We start from the raw sequence: 27527 nt of genomic DNA on the forward strand, positions 1-27527 counted from the left end.
AGACACACCTCTTACTGTGATTGGCTGCTCACTGTAAGCGTTCACTACACTCTCGGAGAGCTGAAGGTGAAATTTGCTCTTTTGTGTATGCAGTTTTCCATCGCGATCATGACTTCCTGTGCTCTTTACAGTACACGCACACACATGTGCAGACATCTGGTGAGTTTTAACTAAATCAATATCGATAGCCGATATTGACTATGCCACGAGACTTGCGGAGCTAGCAGCAGTTTGATTGCAGGCCTGTGCATTATTTACATTTTAAACAGTGCACCTAACTTCTTAAAAAGTAACGTTAGATGTTCACAATTAAGGCATTCATATAAATTCTTCAACCATTTTATTATGTCAGCAAAATAGCTTTTGAATCTGCCTTTGCAGGCACATAAATATCTGAGCAGGACCTACAGCACACGACCATCTCTAAATGTGAGTAAAATATTATGCGATTTTATGAGAGCCAGAACGGTTTCTGTCAGGTGATTATTTCTTCCATCTCTGTCTGGACAGGAAGTCGTCATCGTCAGTGCAGTCAGGACTCCCATTGGGTCTTTCAGAGGAAGCCTTTCCACAGTCCCTGCCACTAAACTGGGCTCCATTGCTATTAAAGGAGCCATTGAGAAAGCAGGTATGTTTTATCATATATTATATTTAAGTCTGTAGTTTAACAATAAAACAATTTATTTAAAAAAACATATATATATATATATATATATATATATATATATATATATATATATATATATATATATATATTATTATTATTATTATTATTATTATTATTATTTTAATTTTATAATATTATGATTGTTTTAATATCATTCATATTTTTCCATTACACCATAATTCAAATGTTTTGGGTCAGTATATTTCATTTTTGATAGAAAGTAATACTTTTATTTAGCACCAATGCATTAAATTTAGCTAAAGTGACATTAAAACACTTATAATGTTAGAGAACAATTCTGATTCTACTCTGTAATAATAAGAAATGTATCATACGCACCAAACAGGCATATTAAAATTAATTCTGAAGGATAATTTGCTTTGGCATCATAGGAATAACTATATTTATTAATAGAATATATTAGATTTAATAACATATTAAAAGAGAAAACATTTAATTGTAAGTATATTTCACAGTATTACTATTTTAAAGGATTTTTGATCAAATAAATGCAGCGTTAGTGAGCAGTAGATATTATTCAGAAACCATTAAAAATATATAAAATAAATTGTAAAAAAAAATAAACATTTAAGCTATAATAAAACCTACCACCACATTTATTTAAATCAGAAAGGTGTTTCTACAACAAATGCAACATAGTTTGATATTTTGTATTCCAATGAAATGATATTAATAAGTGTGTGTTATCTACAGGAATTCCTTTTGAGGAGGTGAAAGAAGTTTATATGGGCAATGTGTTGCAGGCAGGAGAAGGACAAGCACCAACCAGACAGGCTCTTCTGGGTGCAGGTGAGTCACGTATCACACACATAAACAAACATAACAAAAAAAATACAATGCAACTTCTCCAAGAAAAGTGTGTTTTTTGTGATTTTCCTCATGTAGGCCTCCCTCTCTCCACTCCAGCAACTACCATCAATAAAGTATGTGCTTCTGGGATGAAGTCCATCATGATGGCCGCTCAGAGTCTCATGTGTGGGCATCAGGTAATGTGATAGACAGGAGATTCAGAAAGTGTTGTGTGTGAAAGTGAGAGCATTTAGCGTCCTCCTATTACAGCAAATCTACATGATGTCTTCCAGGATGTTATGGTTGCTGGTGGAATGGAAAGCATGTCTCAGGTTCCTTATGTGATGGCCAGAGAAGCGCCCCCTTATGGTGGAGTTAAGATGGAGGATCTGATCGTTAAGGACGGGTTGACAGACGTCTACAACAAGTTCCACATGGTACAGTTATTTTGAGCCAGTAAAACCCATTGCATTGTATTTGCATAATAGTTAAGCCTGAAAATAACTCTTGAGTCAATCTAGGAAGTGAGTGTGGAAACATTGGACCGCAAATGTACTGTACGTAAACACTGGAGAGGCCATGATTGTGTAAAACACCTACATACTTCTCCATTTTTAGGGCAGCTGTGCTGAAAATACAGCCAAGAATAGCGGTATCTCCAGGGAGGAGCAGGACGCATTTGCTATTAACTCATACAGCCGCAGCAAAGCAGCATGGGAGTCGGGCGTACTGGCCAAGGAAGTGGTTCCCGTAAGCATCCCTCAGAAAGGTTGGTTTCACTGTGGAAGCTCTTAAGTTCCATATCATTCCCTTTTATTAGCTAAAATATTTAATAACACAATTTATAAATATGAGACATAATTGCAATAAATAAGCTTTCTCACCGCATAGGAAAACCAGACATCGTTGTGAAGGAAGATGAAGAATATAGGAAGGTTGACTTCAGCAAAGTCCCCAAACTGAAGGCTGTGTTCCAGAAAGAGAATGGTACAAGATTATCATTAACCCCAGTGTTAACATAGTGGACTTCAAATTTGAAAAGGACATTAAAAAAATAAAAAAATCTATCTAATCGCTAACCCTGCTTGATTATGATTTAACTGTAGCGTTATTCAATATTACATTGAAAGTTAATAGATTGTAAATGTTTTTCATCACAGCTTCATCAGTACACGTGTAATTACAAATATATTTATATTATGACATAAAGGTTTCAGCGGAATATAGTTTAGTTTACCAAAAATTGCGTGTTAAGCACTATTCGGACGGGACTAGTTTTCTAAACTACGTTTGAGTTTCGATTCTTACCACCTGACGTCTGTGATTTTCATGTACCAATTCGGACGGGACTAGTATCTCCGTGTTTATTACAGAGGTGGGAGGGTCTGATTTGTGCATCTGGGCATCACAGAGATCATGCGCTCTGTATGCGTGCATTGCATTCATTCAAAATGATTGCCATTAGTATTATTACACAATAAATACTAAATGGCTAGTATAGCAAACCTTGTTAATGTGTGGTTCCTTTTAGTTTAACTTGTTTTCCTTTTTTCTTTTTTTTTTTTTTTTCTTTTTTTTTATTAATGTAACTGAGTACATAAATGAACGCGAGTAATCTTACCTGATGCTGATATTACAATAGCCGGTATTAACAGTTTACGCGACCTTGCTCTTGATTTTATTATTTGTATTTTTTTTTTATTATTATTTATTTGCCGCTAAACAAATATATCAAACATCCGCGCGGTAAGAGCATCTACGGTAATTCACGTTGGCCAAAACACACATGGGTTGTGAATTAAAATATCACCGGCAATCACAGACATTCGCATTCGGACGGGATTAGTTTTCTCAGAAGATCACTGAATTTGCTGAAAAACGGTAGGTAATTTGCTCTAGAATTATCACAGAGGTTGTGTGAGAAAAACAAAGACGTGGCAGATTCGGACGGGATTAAAATCACTAAGTACGTCTGTGAAACGCAGATTTCTCTAACGACCCCCTGTAAAACTAGTCCCGTCTGAATAGGGCTTTAGTACCTTCAACAGTACACTTTAACCATATTTCAAATACAATAAAATTAGCACCGAGCTAATTGCATTTATTATATATAATAAACTTTCATGTAATTGCAAAAATAAAATGCAATTACCGTATTTTTTCGGAATATAAGTCGCACCTGAGTATAAGTCGCATCAGTCCAAAAATACGTCATGATGAGAAAAACAAACAAATATAAGTCGCACTGGACTATAAGTCGCATTTATTTAGAACCAAGAGAAAACATTACTGTCTACAGCCGCGAGAGGGCGCTCTGTGCTGCTATGTGTAGACTACAGGAGCAGCACTGAGTGCCCTCTCGCGGCTGTAGATGGTAATGTTTTCATTTGGTTTATTTCTCTTGGTTCATCTAAAATTAATTTTGATAAATAAGTCGCACCTGACTATAAGTCGCAGGACCAGCCAAACTATGAAAAAAAGTGTGACTTATAGTCTGGAAAATATGGTAAGTGTCTGAAAACATATTTACCGTTCACTTAGGTTTTTATTTTGAAGTATATGATGTTGTTTTTAAAAGTATGCTATAAAGTACTTCTTTTCCATAAGTGAGAATATTGTAAAAGTGTTTTCACTTCAAAAGACGAGCGAAACGTTTGTTTTTACAGGCACAGTGACGGCAGCCAACGCTAGTACGCTGAACGATGGCGCGGCGGCTCTCGTGCTCATGACAGCAGATGCGGCAAAGAGGCTCAACATCACACCACTTGCAAAGATCATTGGTGAGGCAATTCACTCCTCTTAGATTAAATTCATTTTTATAGTGTATTTTGTTCATTTGAACAGATACTGCTGTGTTTGACTGTTTACGTAGGAATGTTAAATTTTTTAATCTTCAATTTTATTTTGTGCATGTTTCATTAAGTTGTTTATTAGTTTGAATAAAATATCAAAAGCATTTAATCATATGTTTTTATTGAACAAATCTGTTGATATAATTTAGTATAAACAATAGAGCTGACATATTTAACGCACTATAACAAATGCCTGCAGAGGGCGCCAACGGCCTGGCGATTGTTTTTACACTTTACTGCACAATCTAATCCTTGTTTAATATTGTCCAAACATAATTTAATTCAATTGTCCACTTAATCTTTAATATTTGGACATGTCTATATGACAGAAAAACTACAGCCACTGTATTTTCTTGAATACCTGGACATCAAAATGTGTAAACTTTGATTTTGAAATCGGTGTGAACAGTCAGCTTATTGCGAAAGATACTGATATTCTCCTGTGTTTGCATAGGTTTATAAATTATTTACTTTACAAGTCTGATGCAATGGTGCATGCTACATTCTGAGATGAAAGTAACAATGAACCCAAATTCACAATATGTAGAGATGGAGTTTGAGATGCTCCACACATGTAAATGTTAAAAGTTTGTGTGGAGCAGCATTTGCTGTGAAGTGAGCCGCTCTGACATGCATGTGTGTGACCTACATGCATGTAAATAATTATCGCATATATTTATTTAATTGAATATTAGCATTTGTAAACTCACAATAGCATTATGGTTTATTATGATTTTAATTATGCAGCCTTGGAGAACGGTCTAATAATGTGTTTCATGGATTCTCCTCCATTGATTTCGCCACTTCCATTATTTTGCAGATTTCACAATTGCAAAATGCAATCAATGTTTTTTTAAATTGCCTTTTCGAATTGAATCGAGAAATCATTGCAGCCCTAATTCATAGCATTTTTAAATGGTTACAACCCGTTATTTGAAAAATAAAAGTCTTGTTAATGGTAAAACAACACTATTTTGACTTACTTTTATGCTACCGAAAAAATCTAGTTGACTTGGTAGCATTGCTTTGACGCTTTTAGCTAGCTGCTGAGATGTAGTGAGCTACTCATTCATGGCCTGTTTTTTCAGAGAACTATGTTTGCTAGATTCACATCCATCTAGATCACCATTTTATCCTAATTCACAGCTTTTGCTGATGCTGCTGTGGCCCCCATCGATTTCCCTATCGCTCCAGCCTTCGCTGTCCCAAAGGTTAGCTGATGTTTATTGCTGATCTAATGTGTTTTTTGAAGTCCTTCGGGGTAGTAACATCTGTTTCGCACAGGTCCTGAAGGCAGCCGGTGTAAAGAAAGAGGACATTGCCATGTGGGAGATCAATGAGGCCTTCAGTGTCGTGGTGCTGGCCAACATCAAGATGTTAGACATTGACCCCAACAAAGTCAATATCAATGGAGGAGCAGTTTCGCTCGGACATCCAATTGGGTAAATACATGCAACATGCTTCTCATGCATCACTGTTCACTATATTGACATACTGTAATTAGATTTGCATAATAATTAATGTGTCGGTTTAATGGTTTCTAGAATGTCAGGGGCGAGAATCGTAGGACACATGGTACACAATCTGAAATCTGGGCAGTACGGACTGGCGGGAATCTGCAACGGAGGAGGCGGCGCCTCTTCTATTCTGATCCAGAAATATTAGGACTTGCACTTTAATCCACAGAATGTGTGTAGGATTTGGTCCTTGAGTCATATATACTTTCATCATTAATGTGAGGTCAGTCTGGGTTTTCAATTTAAATAGGAAACAAAGTTGTCAATGTTCATACAATAAAAACTTGTAGTATTTTTTCTGTGCACTCTATGCACATTTTGTTATGTGGTGTCATTCTCAAAATAATGTTTTAATAAAAGGGTTTAAAATGTAAAAATCTGTATTTGCAATAAAATAGAATATTGTTTGTTTTTGTTGATGATTATACTCAGAAATAATGCATTTCACCTGAATGAACACCAGATGGCGTGTGTGCTTTGAGCTCTGTTTGCTGATTGGCTAATGGACGCTTTTCACAGACTATAATGAATCAATAATAAAAAATAAATAAATCAAATGTTCTGTTATAATATTTTATTCTGACATTAAATGACCAAAAATAATAAAAAAAATAAGCTCCAAAGGGGTTTCTATATTGGTAAATTTGACAACATTCATTCTTCTGACTTTATCAATCTCTCTAAACACAATAGAAGTGCTTTGTTTTTGTTTTTTAAGCAAATGGGAAAACAAAAGTTATATTTGCTTTGGTCTCCCATATATATATATATATATATATATATATATATATATATATACAGGTACTGGTCCTATAGAAAATTATCAAAAAGTTGATTTATTTCACTAATTCCATATAAAAAGTGAAAGTTGTATATTATATTCATTCATTACACACAGACTGATATATTTCAAATGTTTATTTCTTTTAATTTTGATTATTATAACTGACAACTAAGGAAAATCCCAAATTCAGTATCAGAAAATTAGAATTTACTTAAGACCAATACAAAGGAAGGATTTTTAGAAATCTTGGCCAACTAAAAAGTATGAACATGAAAAGTATGAGCATGTACAGCACTCAATACTTAGTTGGGCCTCCTTTTGTCTGAATTACTGCAGCAATGGCATGGAGTCGATCAGTCTGTGGCACTGCTCAGGTGTTATGAGAGTCCAGGTTGCTCTGATAGTGGCCTTCAGCTCATATCGCATCTTCCTTGTCACAAAACCCCACAGATTTTCTACGGGGTTAAGGTCAGGTGAATTTGCTGGCCAATTAAGAACAGGGATACCATGTTCCTTAAACCAGGTACTAGAAGCTTTGGCACTGTGTGTAGGTGCCAAGTCCTGTTGGAAAATAAAATCTGTATCTCCATAAAGTTGGTCAGCAGAAAACTTCCTGGTATATGGCTGTGTTGACCTTGGACCTCAGAAAACACAGCGGACCAACACCAGCAGATGACATGGCAACCCAAACCATCACTGACTTTGGTAACTTTGCACTGAACCTCAAGCAACGTGGATTGTGTTCCTCTCCTCTCTTCCTCCAGACTCTGGGACCCTGATATCCAAAGGAAATGCAAAATATACTTTCATCAGAGCACATAACTTTGGACCACTCAGCAGCAGTCCAGTCCTTTTTGAAGCGAGACGCTTCTGACGCTGTCTGTTGTTTAAGAGTGTCTTGACCCAAGGAGTGTGACAGCTGAAACCCATGTCTGTGCATAGTGGTTCTTGAAGCACTGACTCCAGCTGCAGTCCACTCTTTGTGACTCTCCCCCACATTTTTTAATGAGTTTTGTTTCACAATCCTCTCCAGTGTCCGGTTATCCCTATTGCTTGTAGACTTTTTTTCTACCACATCTTTTCCTTCCCTTCGCCTTTCTGTTAATGTGCTTGGACACAGAGCTCTGTGAACAGCCATCCTCTTTTGCAATGACCTTTTGTATCTTGCCCTCCTTGTACAGGGTGTCAATGGTCATCTTTTGCACAACTGTCAAATCAGCAGACTTCCCCATGATTGTGGAGCATACAGAACTAGACTGAATGTGTTTCTCAATGTCAAGGAAGGATCCTCAGAAGCCAGTATTTTGAGGATGCTACGTCATCGACATCCGTCGAAGGACTGTTCCAATGTCAAGGATCCTCGGAATTTCAACCAAGGACAAAGTCCTTCATTCGAAAAATATGCCATACACAGGAAAGGATGCATATATGTATCCTTCGCGCTCTTCGCGCTCTCAAATCACCCACAATCCTATGCGCGCAGCTTTGCTATCTTGTTCAAAAATGCAAAAATGTTGAACGTTAGCGGAGTCGGAGCGTTAACGGTTTCTATTTCCATTACCAAACATTTGTTATAACTGTAGTAAATATAAGTAAAGTTTAACGTTTAAATGCCAGTACAAATTAATACCATATTCATATTGTAAATTATACAAATACAAATGGTTAACTGAACCGAACCTGTCATTTTAAAATTGTTAAGTTGGTTGCGTCATCAGCATTTCTTTTATAAATAACTAGTTAAGTTGTCCAAAGTAATTTAACGATACCATTCAAAGCGTTATACAAATGGACCTTTTCACTGACGTAATGAGGCAATTACGTGCACTTGCTAGCCTGTTCCATTTACGTGTTCTCCGAATGCTAAACAGGAGTCTCGCCTAGCCTCTGAAGGAAATGACTTGGAAGGATCAGTCCTGCCAAGGAAGTATCCTTGACATTGAGAAACGCCTTGAGAGACCATTTAAAGGCTTTGCAGGTGTTTTGAGTTAATTAGCTGATTAGAGTGTGGCACCAGGTGTCTTCAATATCAAACCTTTTCAAAAATTCAAATTTTTGATTGGATTAGTGAAATCAACTTTTTTAGGATATTCTAATTATATGAACAGGACCTGTACCATGTGTGGGTGTGGGTGTGTATGTGTGTGTGTATATAGGTGCTTCTCAATAAATTAGAATGTCGAGAAAAGTTTTATTTTTTTATTTTTTATTTAGTTCAGTAATTCAATTCAAATTGTGAAACTCCTGTATAAAATAGATTCAAGACGCACTGACTGAAGTAGTTTAAGTTCTTGGTTCTTTTAATTGTGATGATTTGGGCTCGCATTTAACAAAAACCCACCAATTCATCCATCTCAACAGGTTTCCTTGACAGTGGTCTTCAGCTCATCTTCATTGTTTGGTCTCTTGTTTCTTTTCTTCCTCTTGACAATAGCCCATAGATTCTCTTTGGGGTGCAGGTCTGGTGTGTTTGCTGGCCAGTCAAGCACACCAACACCATGGTCAATCAACCAAATTTTGGTGCTTTTGGCAGTGTTGGCAGGTGCCAAAACCTGCTGGAAAATAAAATCAGCATCTTCAAAAAGCTGGTCCACAGAAGAAAGCATGAAGTTCTCCAAAATTTCTTGGTAATCGGGTGCCGTGACTTTGGTTTTCAAAAAACAAAATGGACCAACACCAGCAGATGACATTACACCCCAAATAATCACAGACTGTGGAAACTTAACACTGGACTTCAAGCAACTTGGGCTATGAGCTTCTCCACCCTTCCTCCAGACTCTAGGACCTTGGTTTCCGAAATGAAATACAAGACTTGCTCTCATCTAAAAAAAGGACTTTGGACCACTGGCAACAGTCCAGTTCTTCTTCTCCTTAGCCCAGGTTAGATGCCTCTGACATTGTCTGTGGTACAGGAGTATGACAACTGTAGCCAAATTCCTTGACACTTCTGTGTGTGGTGGCTCTTGATGCCTTGATCCCAGCCTCAGTGCATTCCTTGTGAAGTTCTAAAAAATTATTGAATCCAGTTTGCTTGACAATCCTCATAAGGCTGCGGTTTTCTCGTTTGGTTGTGCATGTTTTTCCTTCCACACTTTTTCATTCCACTCAACTTTCTCTTAACATGCTTGGATACAGCACTCTATGAACAGCCAGCTTATTGGCAATCAATTGTTGTGACTTACACTCCTTGGGAAGGGTGTCATTGATTGTCAGAGATTTTGAAGGCTCAGGAAACCTTTGCAGGTGTTTTGACTTGATTAGCTGATTGGGATGTCATTATATTCTAATTTGTTGAGATGTGATTTGGTGGGTTTTTATTAAATGCGAGACAAATCATCACAATTAAAAGAAGCAAAGACTTAGGCCCTGTCCTCATGGAGGCATACAGCGTGCAAGGTTTATGTGCATGCTTCAAGTCTTCTTAATTTTTAGTGTATCTCTGTGGTAAAATGACAGCGCCACATACTGATCTGGCATGTATACTACATCATTTTCAGTCGGTTTCACTGGTTTAGTGTAGAGGCAGATATTTCTTGATACGACGCCATGTGGATGGGATTTTTTTTTTAGAACGAGGGGAAAAAAATCGGATTGGGGTAAACTCCGGTTTCGTGTGGAGGTAGCCTTACACTACTTCACTCTGTGTGCATTGAATTTATTTAATACATGAGTTTCGTATTTTGAATTGAATTACTGAAATAAATGAACTTTTCCATGACATTCTAATTTATTGAGAAGCACCTGTATATGTTCACACATTATTTGTGAAATAGCAAATTCTAATTAAAAATCGTGTCTAAATAAATATGAACAGCCATTTTTTTGGTCACTTCACCTAAAAGATGCCTGTTAACTATTTAACACAAATGAGTTAACTATTTTTCTCGGTTGCAAGCAACATTTCAGCAAAAAAGGAATAATCTCAATAATAACCTCCAGACACCACTCTTATCACGTCACATTACACCTTGTGTTGATTCTACGAAGTACTCAGAGACCTTTTATCAAGTTCTGATTTAACGTTTCTTCCTTCTATTTTTCATTGAAATGTTATTGTGCTGCAATCAAAGAGATGAGTCATATATTAACAAGATGTTGTGAGAGCACTTTTAACATCATGAATGTCAAAGTACTGGCTCATTGACTTACTGAATTACTTACTTAGTTACTGAATAACAGCAGGGCCAGACTGACCCCTGAGTGAGAGCTGAGTTTGGAAAGCCACGCTTTTTAATAAGATTATCTTTACAGCTTGTTTTTAATGTGGCTGTTGTGTGAACAGAGCATCAGGAAGTTGAACAGGAAGTTTAGTTAGCTTGTAACAGATAAAACCTTCATCATACAAAGCCTTGTAATGGTTTTTTAGTTTCACATAATGATTTAAATAATAACTTGCAGTTGGTCTTGTTCATATATATTTTCATTTATGATATTGAAACCAGCTAAAAAGAACAGCTCTCTTGTAAAACATAATATACACAAAGTTCAAAGGCCTGCAAAGGTCACATCTGTTGACACACATGGGGGATAGAGTTTGATTTGCTATTTGCTGTGACTTAAAGGGGTATTTAAAGAAATAGTACGTCTGATAATTCATATTTTTGTCATTTACTCATCCTCATGCCATTGTCTGCTGCTGTTTTACATATTGTGCAAGTAAACAGTGACCAGCAGCTGATTTTTCAAGCTCCAAAAGTGTTGAAAAGCACCATTAAAAGTACCATGACTTTACATTTCAAGTCTTCTTAAATCATATAATTGATTTATGAAAGAGAAAGACTGGAATCTGCTGCTTCTCTCAAATTTCATTCACTGTCAAATATATTCAAATTACAGTTAACTAAAATGGAAAATAATACGGCAACAAAAACAAATCTAGCAATTAAATGGAATATTAAAATAAAAACATCAAGGACCTTAACCAATAACAAAAAACACATTAAAGTGACTTAAAAATGAAGACTGAAAATATACAAATAAAAAACGAATTCAGAATATTAATATTATTATTAAATATTAATAAAACCTATGTAGTATGTATATCAGTGATATTATAATAACACTGATGCATCAACAACAATACCAAATCTGTTTGATTCTCGTGTATTGTAATAGATTATGTCTTGCCAAATTGAAGGGGAATATTTAGTGTACCTGCTGAAAGTAAGTTACTTGAACACATGACACACCTTTTTTAGTTAGTAATGTACAATGCAAAGTTATCTTATCTATGCTAGAGAAATGTAAGACGAAGATATTATTTAAAAGAAAAATTGTGGAATGCTCTGATTTAGAAAGGTCACCAGGTGATGTTTTATATTCACCTGACTGATGAGTGTTTCTGCTGGCTAATAAAGCAAAGTTGTTCCATTGGCTGCTTATTACACATACAGAGAGTGGACAGAGAGTCCGCTAACACTCAGACACAACGAGAACCCTCTGGCAGGTCAGTTTTACTATATATTATTATAATTTGTATTGCATTATAAATCATTTCATACAGATGCGTTGCTGTTTCTGATTAATATTTTGCTGTATGTTTAGTCAGCAGATCTAATTTTAAGATTCAAGTTCTAGTGTTTTTTGGATTGCGTTTTGCAGTTCAAACGAAGCCAAAGGCAAACGATGCAGACAGCAGATAAGGTAATGACATGATAGTTATTTTTCCTTTTCTTAACTCCTATCTGAACATATTTAATATCTTCTGCTATACTTGTCTAACTCTCGCATGCTTTTTAAAACATTTTCCTCGCTCCTTTGTCCTCTTCTTCCCCTCCTGCTTCATCTCTAATAGCTGACGACTTTTTCCATGTTTTTCATTAATAAAATTAAAAACATTAATGTATAATTTTCCACACCACAATCCATCAAGCACATCTCACCAGCAAACATACACTCATTCACATCCTTCTCTTCACTCTCTGAGGCAGAAGTCTCCAAACTCATCCTTTCTAATCATCCTATTACTTGTCCACTTGATCCTATTCCATCTCATCTCCTTCAAGCCATTTCTCCTGCAGCTGTACCTGCACTCACTAACATCATTAACATATCTCTCCACACTAGTGTTTTTCCCTCAACATTTAGACAGGCTCATATAACTCCACTAATTAAGAAACCCACCCTCAACCCATCTCTTTTAGAGAAGTACAGACCAGTCTCCCTTCTTCCTTTCATTGCAAAAACATTTGAACAAGCTGTGTTCAACTAAGTCTCTGCCTTTCTCAAACCGACAACCTCCTTGAGAGCAACCAATCTGGTTTCAGAAGTGCACATTCAACTGAGACTGCCTTGCTCTCAGTTGTGGAAGCCCTAAGACTGGCAAGAGCGGAATCCAAATCTTCAATACTTATCCTGCGTGATCTGTCTGCTGCTTTTGACACGGTTAACCACCAGGTCCTCCTGTCAACCCTACTGACAAAGGGCATCTCAGGATTACTTACTGGATGGAGGACCATCTCCTTCAACTTAACCTTGCCAAGACAGAACTGCTTGTGGTTCCAGCAAACCCATCGTTTCATCACAATTTCACCATCAAGTTAGGCACTTCAACCATAACTCCTTCAAAAACAGCCAGAAACCTTGGAGTTAAAATTGATGATCAGCTAACTTTCTCAGAAAAAAAATGTCCGGTCCTGCAGATTTGCTTTGTTCAACATTAAGAAGTTCAGGCCCTTTCTTTCGGAACATGCTGCACAACACCTTGTTCAAGCTCTTGTTCTGTCCAGGCTGGACTATTGCAATGCTCTCTTGGCAGGTCTTCCAGACAGTTCTATTAAACCTTTACAATTAATCCAGAACGTGGCAGCAAGATTCGTTTTTAATGAGCCAAAAAGAATACATGTCACAACTCTGTTTATTAATTTGCACTGGCTACCAATAGCTGCTCGCATAAAATTCAAGGCATTGATGTTTGCATACAAAACCAACACTGGCTCTGCACCCTTGTACCTAAATTCATTACTTCAGACTTATGTGCCCTCTAAAAGCTTGCGTACAGCTTACTGTAATGTAAACGTCGCTTGATTGTGCCATCCCAAAGAAACACAAAACTTTTAAATTAAATGTTCCCTCCTGGTGGAATGACCTGCATAACTCAATCCGAGCAGCTGAGTCCTTAGCCATCTTCAAGAATCAGCTTAACACATCTCTTCAATCTTTATTTGACCCTCTAACTTTACCACTCACTATTCTAATTCTATTCTTTAAAAAAAAGATCTAACTACCTTTCTAATCTTTTTGTACTTTAACACTAGCTTGCTCTATTCTTTTTCTATTCTATCCTTTTCCTTTAGATTTATTATATGATTTAAAAGCCTTTGCTACATGTACTGCATTTAAGCTAACTGAGACTTGTTATAGCTCTTGTACTGTATATTGCTATTTTGTTGTTTTTGATTGCTTTCAATGCTTTGGATAAAAGCATCTGCTAAATGACGAAATGTAAATATGAGGATCTTTTAGTCCCTGGTGTCTTTTGATTGTCATTAATTTTATGAAACAATACAGATACTGTCAGTTAACAGATGAGCTATATTTGTAAAGCATTAACTGTCCTGGGGAAAAACTGAGCACCTAACTCATCAGAAAAGTCGTTTGATCTTTTAAAAAAGGAAAGCAGGTTAAATTTGAATTCATGAAAATCTGGTGAAAACTTTAAGCACAATTGTTAACATAATTGTTGAGTTTCTGATTTGTCTAAGGCAGCAGTTTGTTATTTCACAGATCATTTTCACAAGGAAGTATTTTCTGAATAAGCAACAGGGAACTTTATTATATACCTGAACAATTTATGCATAAATTTAAAGTAAACTCAAAATAGACTTTCTTTTTTTTTTCAAATGGGAATCTAATGTTAATGACTAAATATTTAAATTTCTGTCTATCTATCTAGTTATTCAGTTGTTGTTATGATGGTATTTGATATTCACCAATGTAATATTAATATTTTACAAGATACAACAACTATTATTTTTAAATATTAATAGCATTAATAATAGTTATTGTGTTACATTTTTTTGTATGGAATTTAATATTCAGCAATTAATGTATTTGGTAATATATTAACACTGAATATTACTTTGCTCCTTTCACAAAATAAAAATATATAAAATAAAATATTCATTCATGCAATATAATATTTAATTTCAAGTAGTCTATAGTGGACATTTACACTTAAGTACATGAAATCTGAAATAAGAAAACAATTTACCAGTGTTGTAAGATAAAAGCAACTATAGTTCATTTCATATCTCTTCTGTTGATAAAATATTGAATTACTAATGGAACGTTTAATACCTAAGTTAATCATTTATTACAGAGTGTCATTTGATATCCTTTTCGAGCACAACAGGTTGCAAAACCCTGACAAAAGCTGATTAAACTCTAATTTCTTTCAGGCAGATGACAATCTTTCTCACCTGAACTATGGTTTCCAACATGAAGAGCAGCAGCCCCATCCATATCTGCCTCCTCCTGTAATATATCCAGCTTTACCTCAGTACCCCGGTCCCCAAAACCCACAACATCTATACCAGAATTCAGAGAAATACTCGCCTGCTCAGAACCTCCATCAGTATACGCCTCAAGCAGAACCTGTTAATACACACCACACGTTCACATCTGGACTCTACCTTGATGTTAATCCGGTTCACAAATGTATTTAATGCTTCTTAAAGGAATAGTTCACCAAAAATAAATCATTTACTTACCCTTAAGTTGTTCCAAACTTGTAAACTCTTCTGAACAATAAAGATTATTTTGAAGAACGTATGTAGCCAAACATCATCTACTCTGTTTGATTGTTTGCTAGGACCTCGCTGTCAAACAGATAACAAACATGTCAGTCTTTCGCAGTGGTGTGACGGCATGGAGAACTGTACATCGGGAGACGATGAAAGTCAGTGCTGACACACATTGTCCGACGTGTTGAATTGATTCCATTCAAAGATCTTTACTGTACTTTCTGTTGTTGTATTTGTAGTTCGTCTGTTTGGATCTAATTTCCTTCTTCAGATGTATTCAAATGTGACCCGAAAATGGGAGAATGTGTGTTCAGATAGATGGAATGACAGCCTCGGACAGCAAGCGTGTGAGATGATGGGATACGAGAGGTAATGTTAGAAGTTTGTTATTACTACTTTACAGTTGCCACAAAAGATATGAAGCAGCACAACTGTTTTCATCATCAATAATAATAATACTCAGTGCTTTATGAGCACCAAATTAAAATGATTTGTGAAGGATCATGTGAAAAATGGACATCACAGGAATATTAGTACATTTACGACCGATTCTCTCAGCTCTTCCAATCTGACAGGTTTTCTCAGTAAAACGTGCGCAACAGAGTTCTGTTGAAGGCTGTAGAAGGTAATGTTTTCTCTTGGTTCTTGGTTCTAAATAAATGCGACTTATAGTCCAGTGTGACTTGTATATGTTTTTTCCTCATCATGACGTATTTTTGGATTGATGCGACTTATACTTAGGTGCGACTTATAGTCCGAACCTATTCAAATGACTTCAGAAGAATAGCAATGAGTTAAATGGACTATTTTGAGGAGCTAGATAGTATAAACGTCTGTGTCCACTGTGTGGAAAAGAGCAGCTTGATCATTCTGCAAAATATCTCCTTTTTGTTTTACAGAAGAACCATATAGCTTTGAATGCTGACAATTTCTGTTTCTTGTTTCAGTGAACGTCAGGCCAGTGTGTCTACCCAATAAAGGCATGTACTTCACTGCTCCACGGGATTGTTATGTCACTGGATGGGGGTCACTGTTTAGTGGAGGTTTGAAACTTTTTCAAGAGCAAATCCCAACAGAACTGTACTTAAACTCCTACAGATCCATATGCATGTGCAATGATTCCTGATTCATGCATGACAAGCAAATGTTGTTTTCTTTAAGGATCTTCATCACAAACCCTACAAGAAGCCAAAATCCAGCTAATCGACAGAACGACTTGCAACAGCCGAGCAGTGTATAACGGACAAATCACAGACACCATGATCTGTGCTGGCAAGCTGGAGGGTGGCGTGGACTCCTGTCAGGTCAGAAACACACTCTGTATAAACACAGTTAGAAGCTGCTTGATCATTCAAAAGAGTTAATTAGAATAAAGTAAATGTAATGTATGTGCCAAAGGCCAAATTAAATAAGTGCTCTTTCAAACAGGGGGACAGTGGGGGTCCTCTGGTCACAAAAGAGAATTCTCTATGGTGGCTGGTTGGGGACACTAGCTGGGGTGTTGGATGTGCTTTCAGAAACAAGCCCGTGACCTACTTCCTTGACTGGATACATGAACAAATGCGGGTAAGATTTCAAATATAAATCTCCAAACTGTGTCACAGAAAATGTATTGTTATTAATATTATTATCCATGATATAAGAAAAACAACTCTTTTTTTTTCAGAAATATTAACTTTTTAATATAAAGGTTTTTGAGAAGAGCAACTGATCCAAATCGCTGACTCTCAGGAACTTGTGACAGTGTCCATTTATTTTTTTGCTTTCATATAAAAGTTTTCGCATATATCTAAAATAATGTTAGTGTTAGTAATGAAGTGAATTGCACATTATGCTACAATATGCACTTTTCTGTCTTTTTTGTTGTATGTTTTGTATAGAGCATAACTGTACAAATTATTTTATATATATATATATATATATATATATATATATATATATATATATATATATATATATATATATATATATATATATATATATATATATATATATATATTAAAAAAAGAAAAGAAAACTACCTCACAATCTCATACCACTGACATGTTTCTGTTCTCTAGCTGGATTTGCCACCGCTGCAGCTCACATTTGCATTATTACAGCATTTGATAACGGTGTTACTGTCAATAAAACTGCAGACAGACACGGTCATGGATAAAATCAAGATTTTATGTTACAATTTATATGAATGTCTGACTGAACACTACTTCTTGCTTCGCTATGTTTAATTGCCTTTTTGCATTTTCATTAAATGAATTTTTATAAATATACACATTTAATGTAGTTTCTGATTTAAAATGAGTAAAAAAAAAAAAAAGGATGCATAATAATGAAAAATGTTAAATTCTCTATAGTTCTTAATGGAATATTATAAATAAAATTTCTAACACATTTTCATGTCAATTACCCATGTTCAGTCTTAATAAAATCTCTGCCACATATTCTACATTTTATTACACATTTTATGAACTTCTTTATATTTGATATAAGATTTGTATGTGTTAAGTATTAAACTGTAATAGAATACTGAATATGAGCTTGGATATTGTGATATACAGGTGCATCTAAAGTTTGAATATTGTGGGGAAAAAATGAATTTATTGTAACTTATTAAAAAAAAAGTGTCCTTGCTTTCATTTTGATGATTAGAGCTTACAGCTGAGTCAAATGAGTCAAAAATCCAGTATCTCAAAATATTAGAATATTTACATTTTGAGTTTCATTAAATGACCATCATGTAAATATTTGCACACCCGAGGTACAATGGCATCACCACATCACCACCTCGTTTGTGCATTATTTTTCTAATAGTTCAACACCTGTTGTCAATTATTCCACTTACACTACGGTTACCACACCTCAAGACATCGATAAGATATTATATTTAAAGGGATTTAAGGGTACTTAAATCGCTATTGTGAGTAGGACTATTTGTTTTCCGCATCTCATTCAATGCCTCTTTTGCTAGTACCAAAACGTCATTTTAAAGCTGGTAGCGGAGGCTTGGGCTGTTGATAGCGTTCTAATGCAGTTATTAATAAAATTATAAGAAAGAGAGCAAGAGCTTGTGTGAATTAGGCTAACTTAGCTCTTGATAGGGAAGACTGCTGACTTGGCAATAGTCCACAAGACAATCATTGAGTCACAGAAGGTCATTACTGAAGGGGGGGGGGGGGGGGCTGTTCACAGAGTGCTGTATCAATTCACTCCTCTTAAATTAAATTCTTTATGTTAGAAAAGCTACAGCCACTGTAATTTCTTGAATATCAGGACATCAAACGGTCTAATAATGTGTTTCATGGATTCTCGTCTGTGAAATTCGCCACTTCCAGTATTTTGCAGATTACACAACACAGGAAAAATGCAATCAAGGTTTTATCAAAATCGCCTATCCTAATTGAATCGAGAAATTGTTGGTGCCCTAAATTTATAGCATTTTTAAATGGTTACATCACGTTATTTGAAAAATAAAAGTCTTGTTATTGGTAAAACAACACTATTTTGACTTGCTGTCATGCTACTGAAAAGGTGCAGGTAATATAATTAGAATATCATCAAAAAGTTGATTTATTTCACTAATTCCATTAAAAAAATGAAACTTGTATATTATATTCATTCATTAAACACAGACTGATATATTTCAAATGTTTATTTCTTTTAATTTTTTTATGATTGTAACTGGCAACTAAGGAAATAAGCATAAATAAATAAATAAATTTTCTCATTATCTAAGAAAATGTGAATATTGTGAAAAGGTTTAATATTCAAGACACCTGGTGCCACACTCTAATCAGCTAATTAACTCAAAACACCTGCAAAGCCTTTAAATGGTCTCTCAAGGCGTTTCTCAATGTCAAGGATACTTCCTTGGCAGGACCGATCCTTCGGTCTTACGGTCTCTCAGTCTAATTCTGTAGGCTACACAATCATGGACTGCTGACTTGACAGTTGTCCAAAAGACGACCATTGACACCTTGCACAAGGAGGGCAAGACACAAAAGGTCATTGCAAAAGAGTCTGGCTGTTCACAGAGCTCTGTGGCCAAACACATTTATAGGGAGACGAAGGGAAGGAAATGTGGTAGAAAAAAGTGTACAAGCAATAGGGATAACTGCACACTGGAAAGAATTGTGAAACAAAACCAATTCAAAAATGTGGGGGAGATTCACAAAGAGTGGACTGCAGCTGGAGTCAGTGCTTCAAGAACCACTACACACAGACGTATGTAAGACATGGGTTTCAGCTGTCACACTCCTTGGGTCAAGACACTCTTGAACAACAGACAGCGTCCGAAGCGTCTTGCCTGGGCTAAAGACAAAAAGGACTGGACTGCTGCGGAGTGGTCCAAAATTATGTGCTCTGATGAAAGTAAAGTTTTTATTTCCTTTAGAAATCAGGGTCCCAGAGTCTGGAGGAAGAGAGGAGAGGCACACAATCCACGTTGCTTGAGGTCCAGTGTAAAGTTTCCACAGTCAGTGATGGTTTGGGTTGCCATGTCATCTGCTGGTGTTGGTCCACTGTGTTTTCTGAGATACAAGGTCAACACAGCCATATACCAGGAAGTTTAGGAGCATTTCATGCTTACTGCTGCAGACCAACTTTTTGGAGATACAGATTTCATTTTCCAACAGGACTTGGCACCTGCACACAGTGTCAAAGCTACCAGTACCTGGTTTAAGGACCATGGTATCTTAATTGGCCAGCAAACTCGCCTGACCTTAAAGGGTTAGTTCACCCAATAATCAAAATTATGTCATTAATAACTCTCCCTCATGTCGTTCCAGACCCGTGTGACACTTTCGTTTATCTTCGGAACACAGTTTAAGATATTTTAGATTTAGTCCGAGAGCTCTCAGTCCCTCCATTGAAACTGTGTGTACGGTCTACTTTCCATGTCCAGAAAGGTAAGAAAAACATCATCAAAGTAATCCATGTGACATCACAGCATCGAAAATACATTTTGGTCCAAAAATAGCAAAAACTTCGACTTTATTCATCATTGTCTTCTCTTCCGCGTCTGTTGTGAGAGAGTTCAAAACACAGCAGTTTGTGATATCCTGTTCGCGAATGAATCACTCGATATATCCGGATCTTCTTGAACCAGTTCACCAAATCGAACTGAATCGTTTAAAGCGGTTCGTGTCTCTATTAACTTTTTTAATGTGGCTGACACTCCCTCTGAGTTCAAACAAACCAATATCCCGGAGTAATTCATGTACTCAAACATTACACTGACTGAACTGCTGTGAAGAGAGAACTGAAGATGAACACAGAGCCGAGCCAGATAGAGAACAAAAGATTGACTCGTTCTCGAGTCAAGAACAGGTTGCATCAGTTTTCGGATCACCAGTAGTTCTTTCGGACAGTTCAATTCAATAAACCGGTTGAAGAAAACGATTCACCGGTTCTTTTGCGCTCAACCTAATGACTTCATTTGTGATGATTGCCCTTGATTCAAGCCTTTGGTTTACCCGCGCTCATAACACTAGTACAGAATCAGTTCAGAATCAATCACCAAAAGAATCAGTTCGGTTCAGACGCTCTGTGTGTCAGTCTGTTTCACCCTGAATCACACATGCGCAGTATCATCAGATCCTCGGTTTCTCGAATCGGATGCGTCTGACAGAAACGGTTCTTGACTCGTGAACGAGTCAGTCTATTGTTCATTATCTGGCTCAGCTCGGTGTTCATCTTCAGTTCTCTCTTCACAGCAGTTCAGTCAGTGTACTGTTTGAGTAAATGAATTACACTGGGATATTGGTTTGTTTGAACTCAGAGGGAGTGTCAGCCACATTAAAAAAGTTAACAGCTTAACTCATTTGTGGATTAATGCTTATTGGCTTATCGGACTGCTTTTAACGATTCAGTTCGATTTGGTGAACTGGTTCAAGAAGATCTAAGAATCTAATGATTCATTCGTGAACCGGAGCTCTCTGACTAAATTTAAAATATCTTAAACTGTGTTCTGAAGATAAACGGAGGTCTTACGGGTTTGGAACGACATGAGGGTGTTATTAATGACATGATTTTGATTATTGGGTGAACTAACCCTTTAACCCCATAGGAAATCTATAGGGTATTGTGAAAAGGGAGATGCGCTATGCCAGACCCAAGAATGCAGAAGAGCTGAAGGCCACTATCAGAGCAACCTGGGCTCTCATAACACCTGGGCAGTGCCACAGACTGATCGACTCCATGCCAAGCCGCATTGCTGCAGTAATTCAGGCAAAAGGAGCCCCAACTAAGTATTGAGTGCTGTACATGCTCATACTTTTCATGTTCATACTTTTCAGTTGGCCAAGATTTCTAAAAATCCTTTCTCTGTATTGGTCTTAAGTAAATTCAAATTTTCTGACATACTGAATTTGGGATTTTCCTTAGTTGTCAGTTATAATCATCAAAATTAAAAGAAATAAACATTTGAAATATATCAGTCTATGTGTAATGAATGAATATAATATACGTTTCACTTTTTGATGATATTCTAATTACAGTATATGACCAGGCACCTGAATAGTTGATTTGGAAGCTTTGCTACTTATAGCTAGGTGCTGAGATGTAGTTAGCTAATCATTAATGGCCTGTTTTTTGTTTTTCAGAGAACTATGTTTGCTAGATTCACATCTAGATCACCATTTTATCCTAATTCACAGCTTTTGCTGATGCTGCTGTGGCCCCCATCGATTTCCCTATCGCTCCAGCCTTCGCTGTCCCCAAGGTTAGCTGATGTTTATGTGTTTATTGCTAATCTAATGTGTTTTTGAAGTCATTCGGGGTAGTAACATCTGTTTTACACAGGTCCTGAAGGCAGCCGGTGTAAAGTAAGAGAATAAGGCCTTCATTGTCATGGTGCTGGCCAACATCAAGATGTTAGACATTGACCCCAACAAAGTCAATAACAATGGTTGGAGCAGTTTCCTTCGGACATCCAATTGGGTAAATATATGCAACATGCTTCTCATGCATCACTGTTCACTATATTGACATACTGTAATTCGATTTGCCTAATAATGAATGTGTCAGTTTTATGGTTTCTAGATTGTCAGGGGCGAGAATCGTAGGACACATAGTACACAATCTGAAATCTGGGCAGTACAGAAATATTAGGACTTGCACTTTAATCCACAGAATGTGTGTAGGATTTGGTCCTTGAGTCATATATACTTTCATCATTAATGTGAGGTCAGTCCTGTTTTTCAATTAAAATAGGAAACAAAGTTGTCAATGTTCATACAATACAAACTTGTAGTCGTTTTTCTGTGCACTCTATGCATATTTTGTTATAACCAAACAAAATAATGTTTTAATAAAAGAGTTTAAGAGTTTGTTTTTGTTGATGATTATACTCAGAAATAATGCATTTCACCTGAATGAACACCAGATGGGGTGTGTGCTTTGAGCTCTGTTTGCTGATTGGCTAATGGACGCTTTTCACAGACTATAATGAATCAATAAAAAATAAAATTCTTCTGTTACAATATTTTATCCTGACATTAAATTAAAAAAAAAATTTTTTTTAAAAAAAATAAAACTCAGAAGGGGTTTCTATACTGGTACATTTGACAACATTAATTCTTCTGACTTCCTTTATCAATCTCTCTAAACACAATAGTAGGCCTTTTACAGATCTAATCTCAATAATAACCTCCAGACACCGCTCTTATCACGTAACATTACACCTTGTGTTGATTCTACGAAGTACTCAGAGACTTTTTTTAAGTTTTAATTTGACGTTTCTTCCTTCTATTTTTCATTTAAATGTTATTGTGCTTCAATCAAAGAGATGAGTCATATATTAACAAGATGTTGTGAGAGCACTTGTAACATCATGAATGTCAAAGTACTGGCTCATTGACTTACTGAATTACTTAGTTACTGAATAACAGCAGGGCCAGACTGACCCCTGAGTGAGAGCTGAGTTTGGAAAGCCACGCTTTTTAATAAGATTATCTTTACAGCTTGTTTTTAATGTGGCTGTTGTGTGAACAGAGCATCAGGAAGTTGAACAGGAAGTCTAGTTAGCTTGTAACAGATAAAACCTTCATCATATAAAGCCTTGTAATGGTTTTATAGTTTTACATAATGATTTAAATAAAAACTTACAGTTGGCCTTTTTCATATATATTTTCATATATGCTATTGAAACCAGCTAAAAAGAACAGCTCTCTTGTGTAACATAATATACACAAAGTTCAAAGGCCTGCAAAGGTCACATCTGTTGACACACATGGGGGATAGAGTTTGATTTGCTATTTGCTGTGACTTAAAGGGGTATTTAAAGAAATAGTACGTCTGATAATTCATATTTTTGTCATTTACTCATCCTCATGCCATTGTCTGCTGCTGTTTTACATATTGTGCAAGTAAATGGTGACCAGCAGCTGATTTTTCACGCTCCAAAAGTGTCAAAAAGCACAATTAAAAGTACCATAACATTACATTTTAAGTCTTCTTAAATTCTTAACTGCTGCGTCTCTCAAATTTCCTTCACTGTCAAATATATTAAAATTACAGTTAACCAAAATGGAAACTAATACGGCAACCAAAACAAATCTTGGAATTAAATGAAATATTAAGATAAAAACTTCAAGGACCTTAACCAATAACAAAAACACATTAGAATGACTTAAAAATGAAGACTGAAAATATGCAAATAAACTAATATTATTATTACTAAATATAAATAAAACCTATGTAGTGTGTACTGTATATCAGTGATACTGTAATAACACTGGTGCATCAACAGCAATACCAAATCTGTTTGATTCTCGTGTATTGTAATAGATTATGACTTGCAAAATTGAAGGGGAATATTTAGTGTACCTGCAGAAGGTAAATTACTTGCATGCTTAATGTGTACAAATTAGATTTGAGCTACGAAGTGGAAGCTTTTCATTGTAAACGACTAAACTTTTGGTTCAGCTCCCACACAAAGCTAGCATATGACTTCAGAGGGTTTGAACCATAGCATTGAAATCACAGAGAATAAAGTTAAGCAACTTATGGAAATGTTATGTTATGAGAAAAGGGGAACATGAAAATGTACATTTGTGCTTGCAAGCCAAAGAAACTTCTTTTAAAAGCTAAAAACGAATGTAATCTCATGCAGTTGTTGTACCTCACTCTCACTGTGGAAATAAGTGAGCTAGAAGGAAGCAGCTTTAAGAGGAAGAATGTTTTCCTATTATTGACACACCTTTTTTGGTTAGTAATTTACAATGCAAAGTTGTTTCAATACAAAACCAAGTTATTGTTCAAAAGAAAAGCAGTTGGATGCTCTGAGTTGTAAACTCTTAGGTCACCAGGTGATATTTTATATACACCTGACTGATGAGTGTTTCCGCTGCTTATAAAGCAAAGTTGTGCCATTGGCTGCTTATTACACATACAGAGAGTGGACAGAGAGTCCGCTAACACTCAGACACAAGGAGAACCCTCTGACAGGTCAGTTTTACTATAAATTATTATAATTTGTATGGCATAATATATCATTTCATACGGATGCGTTGCTGTTTCTGATTAATATTTTGCTGTATGTTTAGTCAGCAGATCTAAGTTTGAGATTCAAGTTCTAGTGTTTTTTGGATTGCGTTTTGCAGTTCAAACGAAGCCAAAGGCAAACGATGCAGACAGCAGATACGGTAATGATATGAAATATTGTTGTTTTTCCTTTTCTTAACTCCTATCTGAACATATTTATCCTCTTCTGCCATATTTGGATCATTTAGTCCCTGGTGTCTTTTGATTGTCATTCATTTTATGTAACAATACAGACACTGTCAGTCAACAGATGAGCTATATTTGTAAAGCATTAACTGTCCTGGGGAAAAGACTGAGGACTTAATGAATGATTCATCAGAAAAGTCGTTTGATGTTTTAAAAAAGGAAAGCCAGTTAGATTTGAATTCATGAAAAACTGGTGAAAACATGAAGCACAATTGTTTTTTGCTGAGTTTCTGATTTGTCTAAGGCAGACAAGGAAGTATTTTCTGAATAAGCAGGGAACTTTGTTATACCTGAATAATTTATGCATAAAATTAATCTAGTTTTTCAGTTGTTGTTATGATGGTATTTGAAATTTACCAATGTAATATTAATATTTTACAAAATACAACAACTATTATTTTTAAATATTAATAGCAAGAATTTAAATTTCTATTTTCTTTTTTACCAGTGTTGTAAGACAAAAGCAAGTATAGCTCATTTCATGTCTCTATTTATATTTCTGTTGAAATATTGAATTGCTAAAGGCATGTTAAAGACCTAAGTTTATCAGTGTCATTTAAAAGCCTAAACAGTGAGTGTAATTGTTCAAATAAGGAACCATGTTTATTTAATAGGTATGTATTTCCTGGAACAGTCTTCACATTGTTGTTAGTCATATTGTAATTGTTAACATGGACACAGTACTCTAAAGTAACTTTTTGTTGTATAATTTTCTAATTTGATATCCTTTTCGAGCACAACAGGTTGCAAAACCCTGACAAAAGCTGATTAAACTCAAATTTCTTTCAGACATATGACAATCTTTCTCAGCTGAACTATGGTTTCCAACATGAAGAGCAGCAGGCCCATCCATATCTGCCTCCTCCTGGAATATATCCAGCTTTACCTCAGTACCCCGGTCCCCAAAACCCACAACATCTATACCAGAATTCAGAGAAATACTCGCCTGCTCAGAACCTCCATCAGTATACGCCTCAAGCAGAACCTGTTAATACACACCACACGTTCACATCTGGACTCTACCTTGATGTTAATCCGGTTCATAAATGTATTTAATGCTTCTTAAAGGAATAGTTCACCAAAGATAAATCATTTACATACCATCAAGTTGTTCCAAACTCATATGGATCTCATTCTTCTGCTGAAAACATAAGATTATTTTGAAGAACGTATGTAGCCAAACATCATCTGGTAGCCTTTAGTATTTTATTATGGAAGCCAATGGGGAGCAATGACTGTTTAATTAGCAAAACATTTTTCATCTTCTTTTGTTTGGGTGAACTATTCCTTCTAACCTATTTTAGTCATTTTCATGTTCTAAATATCGGTTCTCATGAACTTTGATTCTTTAACAGCTTCCAGGAGAAAAAAATGGCCATTTATTCTTGGCATAGTCATCACCCTGCTGGTCGTTGCTGGGGTCATAGCTGCGGTGCTTTGGTTTTATGGTAAGAAACTCTCACACTGGATGTCTTACAGTTCATCTACCCAGTGATTTCTGGCTCTGATATCCTTCGTCTACTCCAACAGGTCTGTTTGATTGTTTGCTAGGATCTCGCTGTCAAACGGATAACAAACATGTCAGTCTTTCGCAGTGGTGTGACGGCATGGAGAACTGTCCTTTGGGAGACGATGAAAGTCAGTGCTGACACACATTGTCCGACGTGTTGAATTGATTCCATTCAAAGATCTTTACTGTACTTTCTGTTGTTGTATTTGTAGTTCGTCTGTTTGGATCTAATTTCCTTCTTCAGATGTATTCAAATGTGACCCGAAAATGGGAGAATGTGTGTTCAGATAGATGGAATGACAGCCTTGGACAGCAAGCGTGTGAGATGATGGGATACGAGAGGTAATGTTAGAAGTTTGTTATTACTACTTTACAGTTGCCACAAAAGATATGAAGCAGCACAACTGTTTTCATCATCAATAATAATAATACTCAGTGCTTTATGAGCACCAAATTAAAATGATTTGTGAAGGATCATGTGAAAAATGGACATCACAGGAATATTAGTACATTTACAGAATGTGTTTTGTATGAGGTGATTTGTAATATGTGCTTTGTGTTTGTGTGTGGTTTATCTCTAAGGAGCACTTATGTGGGTTATGAGGAGATTGACTACATGCTGGTGAAGACCGATTCTCTCAGCTCTTCCAATCTGACAGGTTTTCTCAGTAAAACGTACGCAACAGAGTTCTGTTAATACAGAATTGTCTAGTACTTCATATCTAAAAGGTTTAGGTTTTGCATGTTGGTTATTTTATTGCAGTTAACATTATTTATTGGTTAGTAGTGTTCCCTATAATCAGCTCGTTTAAAAGCTTTTTATGTTTCTCTTATGATAATTCAGTTCAGACTGTCCATCTAACAAAGCAGTGGCACTCAAATGTATAGGTAAGATAATAGTTCCAAGTTCTTTTTTT

The 27527-nt window shown here is 36.0% G+C and overlaps 3 protein-coding genes across 6 annotated transcripts; all 3 read left to right on the forward strand.

Annotated features, from left to right (window-relative positions):
- LOC113069601 (acetyl-CoA acetyltransferase, mitochondrial) lies at window positions 1-22564 on the forward strand. Of its 2 annotated transcripts, XM_026242777.1 has the most exons (13): window positions 1-159; window positions 382-429; window positions 511-628; window positions 1382-1477; window positions 1574-1674; window positions 1771-1914; window positions 2096-2246; window positions 2369-2464; window positions 4144-4257; window positions 5476-5540; window positions 5614-5771; window positions 5874-6032; window positions 22520-22564. In XM_026242777.1, the coding sequence occupies exons 1-12, from the start codon at window positions 88-90 to the stop codon at window positions 5992-5994; spliced, it is 1284 nt and encodes a 427-aa protein (XP_026098562.1). In that variant the 5' UTR covers window positions 1-87; the 3' UTR covers window positions 5995-6032; window positions 22520-22564. The 2 variants fall into 2 exon arrangements, with proteins under 2 accessions (XP_026098562.1, XP_026098561.1); XM_026242776.1 differs by lacking the exon at window positions 22520-22564 and having other exon boundaries at window positions 5874-6403.
- On the forward strand, window positions 12043-27527 carry LOC113069604 (transmembrane protease serine 2-like; the record flags this gene model as incomplete). Its single annotated transcript, XM_026242781.1, has 8 exons — window positions 12043-12076; window positions 12175-12273; window positions 15030-15288; window positions 26456-26548; window positions 26631-26738; window positions 26823-26952; window positions 27193-27285; window positions 27455-27527. Coding segments are annotated over exons 2-8 (774 nt in total), but the record flags the coding sequence as incomplete, so codon positions are not given.
- Window positions 16297-22196, forward strand: LOC113069602 (transmembrane protease serine 2-like). Of its 3 annotated transcripts, none has more exons than XM_026242778.1 (5): window positions 16297-16417; window positions 16536-16678; window positions 16803-16940; window positions 21974-22092; window positions 22173-22196. In XM_026242778.1, the coding sequence occupies exons 1-5, from the start codon at window positions 16357-16359 to the stop codon at window positions 22177-22179; spliced, it is 468 nt and encodes a 155-aa protein (XP_026098563.1). In that variant the 5' UTR covers window positions 16297-16356; the 3' UTR covers window positions 22180-22196. The 3 variants fall into 3 exon arrangements, with proteins under 3 accessions (XP_026098563.1, XP_026098564.1, XP_026098565.1); XM_026242779.1 differs by having other exon boundaries at window positions 22028-22092; XM_026242780.1 differs by lacking the exons at window positions 21974-22092; window positions 22173-22196 and adding an exon at window positions 17041-17288.

Source organism: Carassius auratus, unplaced genomic scaffold (genome assembly GCF_003368295.1).
Source record: "Carassius auratus strain Wakin unplaced genomic scaffold, ASM336829v1 scaf_tig00001764, whole genome shotgun sequence".
Taxonomy (NCBI): domain Eukaryota; kingdom Metazoa; phylum Chordata; class Actinopteri; order Cypriniformes; family Cyprinidae; genus Carassius; species Carassius auratus.